Raw genomic sequence first — 14,548 nt, 5'->3', positions numbered from 1 at the left:
GTGGGGGCTCCTTCCTAGTTGCGATGCTTGAGCTTCTCTTGTGGAGCACGGGCTCTAGGGTGTGCCGGCTTCAATTGCTGTGGCACGTGGGCTCAGTAGTTGCGGCTCCCGGGCTCCAGAGCACGGGCTTAGTTGCTCGGTGGCATGTGAGATCCTCCCAGATCAGGGGATCGAAGCCGCTTCTCCTGCACTGGCAGGTGGATTCCTTACTGACCCACCAAGAAAGCCCCGAACATCCACTTGTGAAGGAGACACCCAGGAAGGCGCTTATTGCCATAGGCAGGTACATCCTCAGCTTGACAAGCTTTTGCCAAATTCCTGTCCAAACGATGGTTCGCGTTTCCGTTTCCCTCAGCCTGCCCTTTGAGAAGAGCCACTTCCGGGGAATGCCCTGGTGGTCCAGTGGTTAGGACGCTGCTCTTCCACTACAGCGGGTGCACATTCGATCCCTGGTTGGGAAACAAAGGTCCATGTGCACCACACCCCCACCAAAAAAAAAACATTTTCTCTGAACTGCCCCTTTACTGGGATACCCAGGGGAAGGGGCAAGGCTGGGGTCTGAGCCTGTCTGGGCCAGTCCTCTGGAAGATGCCACAGGAGAAACATTTGGCCCATTACCCTGTTTTCCAGAAGATAGCAGTAGCAGCGCCCCTTCTTATATTTTCCTTTTTGTGGGGGGCAGCCATACCACTTTGCTCTTGGGATCTTAGTTCCCCTGACCAGAAATGGAACATGGGCCCCCTGCAGTGGAAGTGAGGCATCCTAACCACTGGCCCACCGGGGAAATCCCTCCCCTTCTTGTATTAATTCAACACAGGGTTTTTGTGTTTTTAATTTGGCTGCACCTAGTTGTGACATGCAGGAATTTTGGCACTTGGGATCTAGTTCCCTGACCAGGGATCAAACCCAGGCCCCCTGCATTGGGAACGCGGAGTATTAACCACTGGATCGCCAGGGAAGTCCCTCCCCTTGTATTAATTCAACACAGGGTTTTAACACTAGATTAGAGTGTCAGACTTTATTTTTTGGGACTCCAAAAATCACTGCAGATGGTGACTGCAGCCATGAAATTAAAAGACGCTTACTCCTTGGAAGGAAAGTTATGACCAACCTAGATAGCATATTGAAAAGCAGAGACATTACTTTGCCAGTAAAGGTCTGTCTAGTCAAGACTATGGTTTTTCCAATAGTCATGTATGGATGTGAGTGTTGGACTGTGAAGAAAGCTGAGCGCCGAAGAATTGATGCTTTTGAACTGTGGTGTTGGAGAAGACTCTTGAGAGTCCCTTGGGCTGCAACCAGTCCATTCTGAAGGAGATCAGCCCTGGGATTTCTTTGGAAGGAATGATGCTAAAGTTGAAACTCCAGTACTTTGGCCACCTCATGCGAAGAGTTGACTCATTGGAAAAGACTCTAATGCTGGGAGGGATTGGGGGCAGGAGGAGAAGGGGATGACAGAGGATGAGATGGCTGGATGGCATCACTGACTCAATGGACGTGAGTCTGAGTGAACTCCGGGAGTTGGTGATGGACAGGGAAGCCTGGCGTGCTGCGATTCATGGGGTCGCAAAGAGTCGGACATGACTGAGCGTCTGAACTGAACTGAACTGGAGGGTGCTTTGGCTTCCCAAGTGTCACTGGCGGTGAAGAACCTGCCTGCCAGTGCCCACCAGGTCTATCTCAGGACTGACACATTCCCCGGGGCTCCTCACAGTGGGACTTCTGAGTAAGTTAAAGGTCATTCACTCATTCTGTGAATCTTGAGCCCCCTGATGTTTTATCCAATAGGAATAAAGTGAGAAAGTCCCCCCAAAGCCCTGTCTTTGCAGGGCTTAGCTTTTAGTGGGAGCCCAGGTGGGGTGCATGAAGGTTGGGCTCCCACAATGGCACAGAGCCATCTTTTAACCAGAGTGACAGACACCCCAGGGTGCTCCAGGCACCACCCACCCACCTCCTCCCAGCAAAGGGTCACAGGCTGGGCCCAGGCCCCGCCGCGGGGAAGGACAGCTGACAAGAGTATCCACTGTTCCAATCTGATTTTATTGAAAAGGAAACATACAAAAATCATGTACAAAAAAAATTAACCAAACATGTACAGAAAATTCATTCCGGTATCTACAGCAGCGCATATACAGTATTTTACAGGCTGGGCCATCCCTCCCCACTCCCAGACTCCTCCCTCTTCTGAGATTTTCCCCCCCTCCCTGACTCCCCGTCTTCCCCCAGCGCTTCGCCCTGGGGACTAAGGCTGGGGTGGCTTCCGCCAAAATATCCCACCCCCCAAATGAATGCCAGTGGTCACGCGTGCTCTCTCTAAACCTATGCAATGGGATTGATGGGGGGGAGCGGGGGGTGGTCACGGGCAGAGCACAGGATTCACAGTCTGGGCCCCTCCTGGCCACCCACCCCCAGATGAAGGTGAGGCAGGCATGCCCACCACCTACCGGCTGGCTCAGGGAAGATGGCTGGGCGCTGGGCCGGGGCACCCGTCAGGACGCACCCCACTCTCTGGCTCCAGGAAGCTAGTGGTCACGTTTGGCTCATTTGCTCTTCATGGGCCCCCTCCCCAGGAGGAGGGGGGGAAGCACCAGGGGCCTGAGGCCAGGCCCAAAGTGAAGGAGCGCCGGGGGGAGAGACCCCCGCTCCCCAGTGTCACCGCTGCAGCTGGAATGGGCAGCCAGCACCAGCAGCCTTTCCTGAGATGGTGGTGGGCAGCAGAGGGAAGCAGCTCAGGCCCTGCCCCCTTGGTCCCCGCCGCCTTCAGACGCCAAGTCCGTCAGCCCTCTCTCCCCTGGCCCCTCAGCCAGGGGCCCAGGAGTCCACGTCTCCATCAGTGCTCCCCGGGGCTACGCCAGGGCTGGGTCGGGAGTGGCTGCCCTGGCCCGCCCCTGGGTCGGGCAGGGCTGTAGTCCAGTATGCTACATGGTGCAGAAAGAGTCCCCCGCGCTGGCCAGGGCATCAGGAGTTGGGAGGGTCCTGCCCCCCTGGGTCCCCGACGTCCACCGGGCGGGTACAGGCACCTAATTGGGCTCCACCTCGGGGGCTCCTCGGCCCCCGGGAAAGGGCAGGAGTCCCATGATGAGATTGTATAGGACCCTCCAGGGTGAGGGGCGGTGTCGCTGCCGCTCCTCTTGTCTCTGGGGAAAGGGAGCAGACAGGAAGTTAGACGGGCTAGAGCCGGACAGGTGGGTGGGGCGCGCAAGGGGGTCAGGCTGAAGGGCAGCGAGGCAGGAGGCATAGACCCTCCACCAACCTGCTCAGGGCGGTACTGTTATTATCGTTCATTGGGTCATCTCCTGGCCTGGAAGAGACTAGGAGGGACAGGATGTGGACGAGGCCCTCAGCATAGGGCCCGTGGGTATCAGCTCTGATCTCCTAGTTCCTGGTCTCCAGATGAAGACAGTCACTCGACCGAAGTCACCCAGGCTTGAGGGGTAGGCTGGACCACAGCCCACCTGCCCTCCCATTGAAAGCTGATGAGACACACAGAAGGGAGCAGAGTCCCCCTGTCTCAGTGATTCTAGAACACTCTGTGTAAGAACCGGGAACTATTCAGTGCTGAAGCTGTACAGAAATATGTTTGGGTCAAGCAAACCCCCAGCCCTTTCCCGAGTGGCAGGATAAAGGCTGGGGGCAGCCTCCGGGACTGTCGCAGCTCCACAATGCTAGAAAAGGGAGAACGAAGAAAGCTAGATACAAGAAAAAGTTGCCCTCCAATAAAAATCAACAACAATACTCAATACTTATGGAGAGCTACAGTTCTCTCCACTCTGTGCTGAGTGCAGGCCTAGGTCCTGTGCCAAGGAACTAATCTCATCCCCACCAGATGGGAAGAAGAAACCCATTTTACAGATGCGAACAAGAAGGTCAGATCAACCATGCTAATCTTACTGGGTGCCTGGGGGTGTGCTGCCTGGTACCAATCTGTCTCTGCCTCAGTCCCCACCGAATTTTCCAGCCAGGAGAAGGTGACCAAGGGGTCACATGAGATTGGCAGAAATGCCACCGTCCCACTGTGGAGTGCCACTTGGCATAGTCACCTTGCTGAGCAAGCCAACTATTATTTACCAAGGCTAGGGGCTGGCAGACCACCCAGGTATCTACTGTGGAGACATGTGTGTGCCTGGAGATACGCATTTTTTGGAACAGCCAAAAGAAATAACAATAAAATTAAATTACGTTAAAAAATTTGAGACACTTCTGGAATATCCTAAATACCCACCAATGAGAAAATGAAGATGGATACTACATGGTGATCCAACAGAATGCTACGCTATGTGGCAGTGAAAATGAATGAACTGAAGCTCCCTTGCCCGTGGATGTATCTCAAGCACAACACTGAGCGGGTGGGAGCAGCTTTGAGAACACACCAGATCACGTTTATTAACTCTGAAACGCCTCGCAATCCTAAGTATTGTTTGTGGCCTGGTGAATGTGTTGTAAAAGAATCAACACCTACAGACCAATGGGACAAGCCAATCTGTGAGGTTTCCTTTGAAAGCGGGGGAGGGGGGTGAAGGGGCTTCGCAACATCCGGTTTTTGTTTTTTGCCTCGAATAAGCAAGCAGTGTGGCTGTAATGTTCAGGTTGGACAGAGCTGGGTGGTGGGCGCCCCGGTGTCTGTTATTCTCGGTTCCACCGCCTTAGGCTTCAAGTATCTGGTAGTAATGAGAGGCCTGGCTGTGGGCCCCGGGGGCGGGGCCTCCGGCGGGGCGGAGCCCCAGGCCCCGCCCCCAGCCCCCCGGGAAGCAGGGTGGCGCGCCGCCGCAGCCGCCGCGCTGGCGGGCGGGAGGGGCGGGCGCGGCCGCGCCGCCGCTGCTGACTCATCGGCTATAAATAGCCCGGGATATATGAGCCGCTCCACCTAGCGCCGCCCTCAGTCCCCACGGCCGCTGGCCCCGGGCGCGCAGCGGCGCTCGCGGACGCTCCGGCCCCGGCCCTCAAGCCGGGCCGTGCCGGCCGCGCCGCGGGCCCTACGGCGGCGGCTCGGCGACCACGCCGCCCCTCCCAGCTGCCTGTCCCCGGCGCGACCCCGCCGCGCAGGGCAGCAGCTGCCGCACATCTGGCTGGGCCGCCGCAGCCCCCTCCCCAGCGGGAAGTCCCACCTGCCGTCTGCCCCTCCCCCAGCACTCACCCGCCGCTCGTATAGCGCGTTGAGGTCGTCCGCCATCCGCCGCAGCTGGGCCCCGATCTCTCGGGCCCACTGCTCCTCCTCCCCCCGGACTCCCGGGGCCGCTTGGGTGGGGCCGCCCGCCAGGGCCCCCGGGGCGCTGGGCACTGGTGATTCCAGGTGCTGCTCCGCGGGCGAGAGTGAAGGCTGAGGACCTGGGAAAAGCCGGGGCTGGGGTCACACCCACCACCCCTCTAAGGTCCTGCAGTGGCCCGGAGGAGGGCCGGCTGGCTAGGACTTGCTTCTCCCTTTTCCCGTCGCCTGACTTCTCTTCGGCTCCCCACCTCATCTCGAGCGATGCCACTTTGCCCTCTTAAGAGCTAGATGTTTTAGCTCCTACTTCCCGGGGGAGAACAAAAGTGCTGGGGGGGCCTTCCTGGGCTCACCTGTCTAGCCAGCTACCACCCCACTCCCCGTGTTATTCTGGAAGTGCTTCCTCTTATCCTACCGAAGTTGTTTGTTGATGTTTAAGTCGCTCAGTCGTGTCCGACTCTTTTTGCGACCCCATGGACCATGGCCGGCCAAGCTCCTTCCAAAACGATTGCCAAATTTTGACTGCTCTACTCAACCGACAGGGAAACTGAGGCTCCCCCTAGGAAGTGGCCCAAGGTCACACTGGGATACGGTGACTGACTACACCCCGAGTCACAAGCCTCAGGTCTCCTGCCCTCTAGTGTCCAACCACAGTGAGGCCACACCCCCGGATGTGGCAGAGGCCTGGAAACCCAGAAGGCCGGCCTGTGGCCCCCTGTGAGCCTGGAGGATAGGATGCGGGACGTCCCCACGCATTTTCTGAGTTCCTCTGACGACTCTTTCTCCCTCTGTCACGCCGGGTCCTGGCTTGAGGGATCCCTGAGAACTAACCTCAGGGCCTCAGTTTCCATGCCTGTCACTCTGGTCTAGGAACCGGGTCTCCTCCAGCCTCCGCTGGCCAGGGAAGTCTGCCCTCTCCTGACCTCTCCGGGCTCCGGGGACAGGTGGGGAGGGGAGTGGAGACAACCTCTCCCTTGCCAGCGTGCGGGCCGGCCGGGCACCACGGAGTTAACAGCCCAGCAGGCAGGGGACCTTTAACCCTTCCCTCCCCAAGACCCGCCCCCCTACCCTTTCCCCCAGACAATGGACCCTCCCCCTCCTTCCTCCTCTCTGACTGCAGAGAGGGCGGGCCCTGGTCAAAGAGATGCAGATAAAGGCACCAGGCCACCCTCGACCCCTCCCCGAAGTCCTGAGAGTGACAGTCCCCTCTGCCCACACTCTTTCCAGCTGCAGTCCTCAAGAGGCTCCCGGGGACCCAGAACTGGAGAGGGTGGGGGGCTAGAAAACAGCTGTTGCCCCGGGCCCGGAAAAGGCAGTGGGCTGCAGCTCGCGGACTGCAGTCCGATTCCAAGAGGGACTTCCCAGTCGGCCTCCCCCCACCCCCCAGCCTCCCACTCCGTCTTCCTGCTTCTTGCAACACAAAGACCACACTGGCCACACCCTCCCAGTGGCCCCGCCGGCTCACCACCTCCCCCGACTCGCTCCCCTTTCCCGGGTTCCTCGGGGTCTCTCTTTCCCCAGCTCCCGCCATCTCGGGTTGGGGGCAGGCACTCACCGTCGGGTCGCGGGCCTCGGGGCCGGCTGCGGGGACCCCCAGGCCAGCGGGGGGCCCCCAGGGCGGCGGTGACGGCGGGCGGGGCGGTGGGGGCGCAGAGGTAGGCGGCGGGCAGCAGGGCGGGGGCGGCGGGGGCAGCAGGCAGGCCGGGTTCGCAGAGGCCGCAGGACACCGCCGAGGGCACCAGGCGGCTGAGCGGGAAGGGGCGCGGGCCGTCGCGGGCCAGGCCCTCTACGGGCTCCGGGGAGCTGCCCTCCTGGCGTGCTCGGGCCATGGCGCTCCCTGGGGCCTGCGGGACAGGGCAGACGGGCGCGGTCAGCAGCGGGGCAGTGCAGGGGGAGCCCCACAAGGTACACAGGGTACCCCACTTCTGCCCGCACGGCGGGCTGGGGCAGCCCACGAGGGTCCACGACACACAGAGCTGTGATGGAGGGAGCTGTAGGTGTGTGTGATGGCCCCTCAGACAGCCCCCTCCCCAGGCTGACCCCAGGCCCAGCCAACCCAGACAGCCTCCCCCAAATGTGGTGACCAGCACACAGGAGGGACCAGGGACAACATGGTGACCGGCATACAGAAGGGACCAGGGATGAGGAGGCACAGGACGGTTCTCATAGCAAGGACAGGGGCTCACGCAGGTCCCAGACTCGTGGGCCTGTCAGCAGTGTGTGTATAAGGGCTGACAGCCCCCTAACACAAACTCACCCAACCTGGGACTCACAAAGGGCCTGGGCTGGCAGGGTTAACTTTTGGAACACAGCGATGGGCACGCGCGCACGCGCGCACACACACACACACACACACACACACACACACGGAGGGCAGCCAGGCACTGCGATTGCTCCCACAACAAACACCAGGACTCACACAGGACCAAGAGGAGGTGTATGTGGAGCGTACACAACGCACACACAGGACTCAAGCAGGACTGGCCCGCCCGACCTCCCACCAGGCCTCCTATTTGCACTCCAAGACACCGAAAGGTCCCAGGACACACACACACACAGACCACGGAACAGCTATCCACACACTGCATGCTGGCTGGTACACCCCATCTCAAAAACACAGATACGCAAACTGTCAGGATGTCACCCACTGACCCGCTGTTAATATACCCACAGAGCCACAGAGACTCACAATGTGGCTGTCACAAGCACAGACAGAAACACATACCAGCTAGGGCACTGTCCCTTCTCAGGCACACGTGCCCCTCCCCGTAACGCACCCGCAATAGATAAGACCTACACCCCTCAGGACTCACACACATATCAACACAAAACAGACCTCCGTGGACACACAGGGAGCTGTACAACTGCAACACACCCACTTGTCACCAACTCTTAGGTCCCGGGACACATGTAAAGCAGGCACACATGTCATGAGATCCGGATGAACCACCGCATGCCAGCAGCAACACGGAAACACAACAGCAGACATCAGCCTACCCTCCTCCCCGAACCTCCAAACACCATTACCAACTGTCAGCCCTGGACACACGCGCGCACACACACTACAGCTAATCCCACACTGGCCTGGCAGGGCGCACACCTGAAGCACCCTCAGAAAACACTGGTCTCACGTGACTGACATAAACACTACACACACACAGCCCACATGACACACACGAGCCAGCCGATCACAGAGACAAGCCCCTCAGACTCAACACACACACTCTCTCTCTCTCACAACACACACACACACACACACACACACACACACACACACACACACGGGCTCAGACACATCCCTGTACAAGAGGCTGCCAGCAGCATCTACTGACTTTCTACTCAGACCCCACAGAGCCTAGCTCCTCAATTCCCAGACGCGATGCCAGACACACAAGCCAAACACAGACTGAGACAACCCCCCACCATACACACACACACACACACACACACACGACGCAGAACTCACACAGACACCTGGACAGAAAACAGACATCCGCAAACGCTGAGCTGAGCCAGATGCCCTGGAGATAGACACAGATACAGTCCACACTGACAAGACACACAAGCACTCACAAACACAGCCCGTCGGGCAAGACGCACACGTAAACACACAAACAGCTCACTCAGGCAACGCGCACACACACTATAGCGCAAGCAGGCAACCAGGAGCCACAGACTCACCCCCAAACAGCACACACAGACAACTCTCAGAGAGAACACACACAAGTACACCACACATCAACAGAGCGCCCACCCCTCAGGCGCGGCAGCACACACGGAGAGAACCCCCTCACACACACAGGGGGACGGCGCCGCACACCCCGACGGGGCCACAGTCCCAACATGCCCCGGGACTGGCACAACCACTCCCTGCAGACCCCAGCACAAACTCGGAGCCAGACACGCGCACACACCCAGGCGAGACACCTGCAGATCCACCACCCCGCACACGCGCGCTCCCACGGCGGGCCCAGACGCCCCCCTGCGCTGTCACAGTCCCCCCCCACCCCCCACGCCGCCGCCGCCACGTGCGCCCGCCCCGCCCGCCAGGCGAGCGCGGGGCCAATAACCGGCTGTTGCTGGGGCGCAGCCCCCGCCCGCAGGAGCCGCAGACTCCACGGCCCGCGAGCCGCCCCCTGTCGCCGCCCCCAGCGGGCGCGCGCCCGGGGTGTGGCTGCCCCTCCACGCCGTCCCCCCCACCCCCACCCCCCGCCCCTCCGGGACTGCAGGGGCCGGGGCAGTCCGGGGCGACTTACTTCCCCGGGCCCGCACTGGCCACCAGGGGGCGCTGCCGAGCCCGCACCCCATTGTTTGTAAACAAACCCGCCGGACCGCGGAGGCACCTGCGCTCTTGGACCCTCAGTGCCTCCCGCCCAGGGACCCCAGCCTCGTGGAGGGTGGGGAGGGCAGGGGGAGAGGGGAGCCCGGTGTGGGGACGCAGCGCGCCCTGCCCCCGCACTGTCTATCCGAGTGCACTCCCGCCACCTCCTCCAGGGAGCCCACCCGGCCTGGCCAATCGCGGCTGGCGGGGACTCGGGGTGCGCACACTCACCCCGGGGGCATGAACACGCCGGAGGGGATGGTGATGGGGGGCGGGCGGCTTCCTTCAGGAGGGCGCGCCCGCCGAGCGCCGCTCGCTGCGGCTGCTGCCGCTCTAACTGCAGTGGCTGTTGCTGTTGCTGCCGCAGCTGCTCCTCGAACCTCAGGCGCGTTCGCGTCCTGGACGCTGCTGCTGCTGCTGCTGCTGCTGCTGCTGCTACTGCTTGCTGCTGCTACTATCGCTGTTGCTGCCGCCGCCGCTAGGCGCCCGCTCGCATGTGGCTCGCGCCGCGTCTCAGGCCGCCCGGCTGATCCCGGGTCCTCTCGGAGGCCGCCCCGCCCCGCCCCGCCCCCGCCTGGCGGGTCCCACGCCCCGCCCCCGAGTGACGCCACGGCCGGGCCCGCCCGCCCGCCCGCCGCGGACAAGTCGGGACTTGCAGGCGCGCGCCGCGCCCCCTACCTCGGCGCGGGGGGTTTCCCTGCAGCCGGGGGCGGGGCAAGGCTTGGGCCTGGGGGCGGAGGCGCGCCGATCGGCTGTCCAGGCGGGCGGGACAGCTGGACACACACACACTGACACACTGACACACTGACTGGGACCCACAGACACACACCCCGAGACGTGTATGCGGGCTGACCGTCTGGCGCTCCAGGGTACATAAAGTCACGTGCTGTCAGGGCCACGGGGCCAAGCCCACTCGCAGACACGCCAGATACACTCCCTGGACAGGGGCGTGGACACACAAACTCACACACTGACGAGGCACTCTCCCATTCAGGCACAAATACATACGTAACATGACTTCCTACCAGTCTCACTGGGACGCAGTGTCACAGACACAGAAGTTGCACAAACACCCGCACCGCTGAGCACACCTAGGCTCACAAACCAATCCTGTTCACAAGCTCTGTTTAGGTACCCACAACACACACACCCACTAAGAGCTTGTCTTGTCGGCACACAGAAACTTCCTGATAGAGCAGGACACACACACACACACACACACACACACACACACGACACCTGTCACTGGGACACCTGGACACACTGCTTGATCTATAGTGTGTAGAAACACCTACAGGGACACACCTCCAGCAGCTCACACACAAACACACCCCCAGCAACTCATAGCTGACACATGAAAACTGTCAGAAATTGACCCTCCCGGACACAGATCAAGCTAGACATAAAAAGACGGACTCCCCCAACAGACAGTCACAAAGTCACACCTGTGACAGGTTCCTAAGTGGCCCACTGCTGGGACACGCTCCGGAAGCATGTGCACCTGTCCGCACTCACCACGAATCTGGTGGGGGACCCAGGGGGAGAAGAAAGCCCCGGGCAGCTGGCACGGGACATGCCCGGGCAGCCTCTGCAGTGGCTCTCACCCGGGGTTTTCTGCCTTTCAGTTCCCTTTCCTTTCTCAGTCTCCCTTCGTCACTCCTTCCCCCACTCTGATGTGGTGAGGTGACGCAAGGTGGTGTCTAAAGGCTCTGGGGCTCTGTCTCCCCTGCACCCTCCATTCCCTTTGCATCACCCCCCAAACCCCACGGCATCATCAGAGGGCAAGGGGCCTCTGAGTGCCCAGCAAAGGGGGGTTCTCAGGGGGTTGTCCAGGTTCTCAAGTTTGGCCAGATGCTTCGATTTCCCAAGAGCAGAGAAGGCAGGTCTCACATGTGATCTCCCTCCTTCAAATACTGGGGACCAGTTCACCCTCCCTCTCTGCTTCCTTTCCTTCATTCATTCAATCATTCATTCATTGACCTTTCCTTCCTTTCTTTCTTCCAGTGTGTTTTATTTTTCTTTTCTTTTTTTCAATTTATTTTTATTTATTTATTTTGGCTGTGCCACCCAGCTTGTGGGATCTTAGTTCCCTGACCAGGGATTGGACTCGGGTCCTTGGCAGTGAAAACAGTGTAGTCCTAACCACTGGACCAGATCATCAGGGAATTCCCCTTCCAAGCTGTGGGTCATGACCCATGTGTGTGAACCATGTATTGTGAAATCACTGGTGTGGATCTTATTCTGAGTTCACTGAGATGTATTTACATATCATAACATTTACTCTTTTTACGTGTATAGTTTGGGGAGTTGGGACAAATGGACACTGTTGCACATCACCACATCCAGATTTGGACCCTGTCTGTCGCCCTCCGCAAGACTTCTCTTGTGCTCCCCCTGTTTTATTTTTTGATATTTTATTTATGTATTTATTTGGCTGTGTAAGGTCTTAGTTGCGGCACACAGGATCTTTGATTGTGGCATGTGAGCCTTTGTTGTGGCATGTGGGTTGCTGCAGGCAAACTCTTAGTTGCCACATGTGGGATCTAGTTCCCTGACCAAGGGTCGAATCCAGGTCCCCTGCATTGAGAGCACACCAGGGAAATCCCCCCTTGTGCCCCTTTATAGTTAATCCCTTCTGCCTACAACTTTAGTGGCTCTTGACCAGACTCAAAACAAAACAAAATGATCCCATTTTAAAAATGTTGAAGTCAAAGGAAAATGTTGTTTTTGTGAAAATTTTATTATAGCGGTTACATCCCAAGTCACAAAGAAAATGGATGTATTGCTGCCTCTGGATGGAACTTAAAGGCGTTTTAGAAATGCTGCTGTAGACATTTATTAAATGAGATCATGCGTGGAAGTCAGTGAGCACAGTGTCTCGTATGTATGTGCATGTGTATATGCTCACAGGTGTAAGTGCCTAATAAATGTTAACTCCAGGGAGGTTTCCAGGTGATGCTAGTGGTAAAGAATCCACCTGCCAATGCAGGTGATGTAAGAGACATGGGTTTGATCCCTGGGTTGGGAAGGTCCCCTGGAGGAGGTCATGGCAGCCCACTCCAGTGTTCTTGCCTGGAGAATCTCATGGAGGGAAGAACCTGGCAGGCTATAGTCCACGGGTTCACAAAGAATCAGACACGACTGAAGTGACTTGGCACGTGTGCACACACACTGTATCACTAGTATAACTAATTATTGTCAATGTTTGCTCTGGACCTGGCAGTGATGCAATCGGGAGAAAGGCTCATAGACCAGCCTGGACTTCTTATCCACTGGCCAGTGCCCTAAAGCTGCCTTGTCTCTGGCTGGACACCAGGAGGTCAGATGTGCTGGAATGTTCTTCTGAGAAGAAAATGAGGGTGAAGGAATCTGGCTTGGTGAGTAAGGGTGGGAGAGGAGAAGGCCAAGAATCTACCAGGCCACAAGCAGTGGCACCAGTCAGGACCCTTCCCACAATCTAGTCCAGATCCTGTTCCAAATTCTGGTATCCTCTCACCCACCAGACCGGAGGGTCTCAAACTCAAGACCATCATGAAATAAATGAGAGAAATGAGTCCAGTGTAAGACAACAGGGCATGGTGGGGACTGTGGCTAAGTGGAAAAAATATGTGTTTTTTGGAGGCCTACAAAGTCAAAATTAGAAACTATATGAGCAGGCTTGCCTGGCAGTCCAGTGGTTAAGAATCTGTCTTGCAATGCAGGGGACACTGGTTCGATTCCTGGTCTAGGAAGATCTGACATGCTGCGGGGCAACTAAGCCTGTGCGCCACAACTACTGAGCTCGTGCCCTAGAGCCTTGGAGCCGCAACTGCCGAAGCTGATGCGCATAGAGCCTGTGCTGCGCAATGAGAGAAGCCACTGTAAGGAGAAGCCTGAGCACTGAAACTAGCGGCTCCTCCTGCTCACCGTAACTGGAGAAAGTCTGTACAGCAACAAAGACCCAGCATAGCCAAAACTAAAAAAATAAATAAAATTTAAAAACCCTATATGGGGGAAAAAAAAATTGTGACTGGCTGAAGGGCTGCCTTTTTGAGACCCGCATCCTAAGGGCCCAAGGAGGGATAAGTCCCAACCTCCACTTTCCAGACTAAATTTCCGCCCCCCACCACCCCAGCAGGTCTTCTGAGGGACCCAGGGACTCCCTCCTCTAATTTTCTGAAGAACCATTCCCTCCAACCCTGCCTCTGGTCCCTGCTCCCCTGGAGAGGGGACAGAGGGTTCTGAAGCTCTGAGGGGTCACCAATACCTTTGACAGAGGACGAGCAACAGAGGCAAACAGAGATACAAACAGAGACAGGAAGACCCAGACCAGGGGAGTGGAGGGAGTTGGAAAGAGACCAGGTGGAGAGAAAATAAGAGGGGTCAGGGATGGGTTGGCTGAGGGTGGGGGAGGTCAGGCTTGGCAGAGAGCAAAGTTCTGCTTTTCGGCCCACTGGCACACAGGATCTTAGTTCCCAGACCAGGGATGGAACCCATGCCCCCTGCAGTGGAGGCGCAGAGTCCTAACCACTGGACCGCCAGGGAAGTCCCTAGAGCAGTCTGTTAATCTCCTCTCTACTGACACGTGAGGTCGGATGACTCTTTGTTGTGGGGACTGTCTGGTGCTTTGTAGGATATTTAGCATTCACCCTGACCTCTATCCCCTGGAGGCCAGTAGCAGCCTCTCCCTTTGTGACAATCAAAAATGTCTGCCAAAATTAAAAAAGTCTGCAAACACTGCTTAATATCACCCACATGCATGCTAAGTCGCTTCAGTTGTGTCCGACTCTTTGCAACCCTATGGACTGTAGCCCGCCAGGCTCTTCTGTCCATGGGACTCTCCAGGCATGAATACTGAAGTGGGTCGCCATGCCCTCCTCCGGGGGATCTTCCCGACCCAGGGACTGAACCCTCGTCTCTTACATCTCCTTCATTGGCAGGCAGGTTCTTTACCACTAGTGTCACGTGGGAATCACCTGGGGGAGGCAAAAATCATTGAGAACCACTGGCTAAAAGAAAGTCACCAGAATCTCCATAACTGAAGC

At 57.9% G+C, this 14,548-nt stretch overlaps 1 protein-coding gene across 2 annotated transcripts; it reads right to left on the bottom strand.

The window, feature by feature from the left end:
- Nucleotides 1-2,094: 2,094 nt before the first annotated feature.
- On the bottom strand, nucleotides 2,095-10,086 carry BBC3 (BCL2 binding component 3). 2 transcript variants are annotated; one of them, XM_070387448.1, is made up of 4 exons: nucleotides 9,756-10,078; nucleotides 6,759-7,047; nucleotides 5,135-5,325; nucleotides 2,095-3,137 (listed from the first exon to the last, which is right to left on the bottom strand). In XM_070387448.1, the coding sequence occupies exons 2-4, from the start codon at nucleotides 7,030-7,032 to the stop codon at nucleotides 3,021-3,023; spliced, it is 582 nt and encodes a 193-aa protein (XP_070243549.1). In that variant the 5' UTR covers nucleotides 7,033-7,047; nucleotides 9,756-10,078; the 3' UTR covers nucleotides 2,095-3,020. The 2 variants fall into 2 exon arrangements, with proteins under 2 accessions (XP_070243549.1, XP_070243550.1); XM_070387449.1 differs by lacking the exon at nucleotides 2,095-3,137 and adding an exon at nucleotides 3,146-4,658 and having other exon boundaries at nucleotides 9,756-10,086.
- Nucleotides 10,087-14,548: the final 4,462 nt, after the last annotated feature.

This window comes from Bos mutus, chromosome 18 (assembly GCF_027580195.1).
Source record: "Bos mutus isolate GX-2022 chromosome 18, NWIPB_WYAK_1.1, whole genome shotgun sequence".
Classification (NCBI taxonomy): domain Eukaryota; kingdom Metazoa; phylum Chordata; class Mammalia; order Artiodactyla; family Bovidae; genus Bos; species Bos mutus.
Note: the sequence above shows the minus strand (reverse complement) of the source record. Positions and strands in the feature narration are given on the sequence as shown.

What these genes read in the sequence shown, in the direction of transcription:
- BBC3 (XM_070387448.1), bottom strand. Translation starts at nt 7,032, where the DNA reads ATGGCCCGAGCACGCCAGGAGGGCAGCTCCCCGGAGCCCGTAGAGGGC. An exon ending in CCGAGGCCCGCGACCCGACG is followed by an intron (nt 5,326 to 6,758) that starts GTGAGTGCCTGC and finishes GGCTTTTCCCAG; the next exon opens with GTCCTCAGCCTTCACTCTCG. An exon ending in ACGCGCTATACGAGCGGCGG is followed by an intron (nt 3,138 to 5,134) that starts GTGAGTGCTGGG and finishes CCCTTTCCCCAG; the next exon opens with AGACAAGAGGAGCGGCAGCG.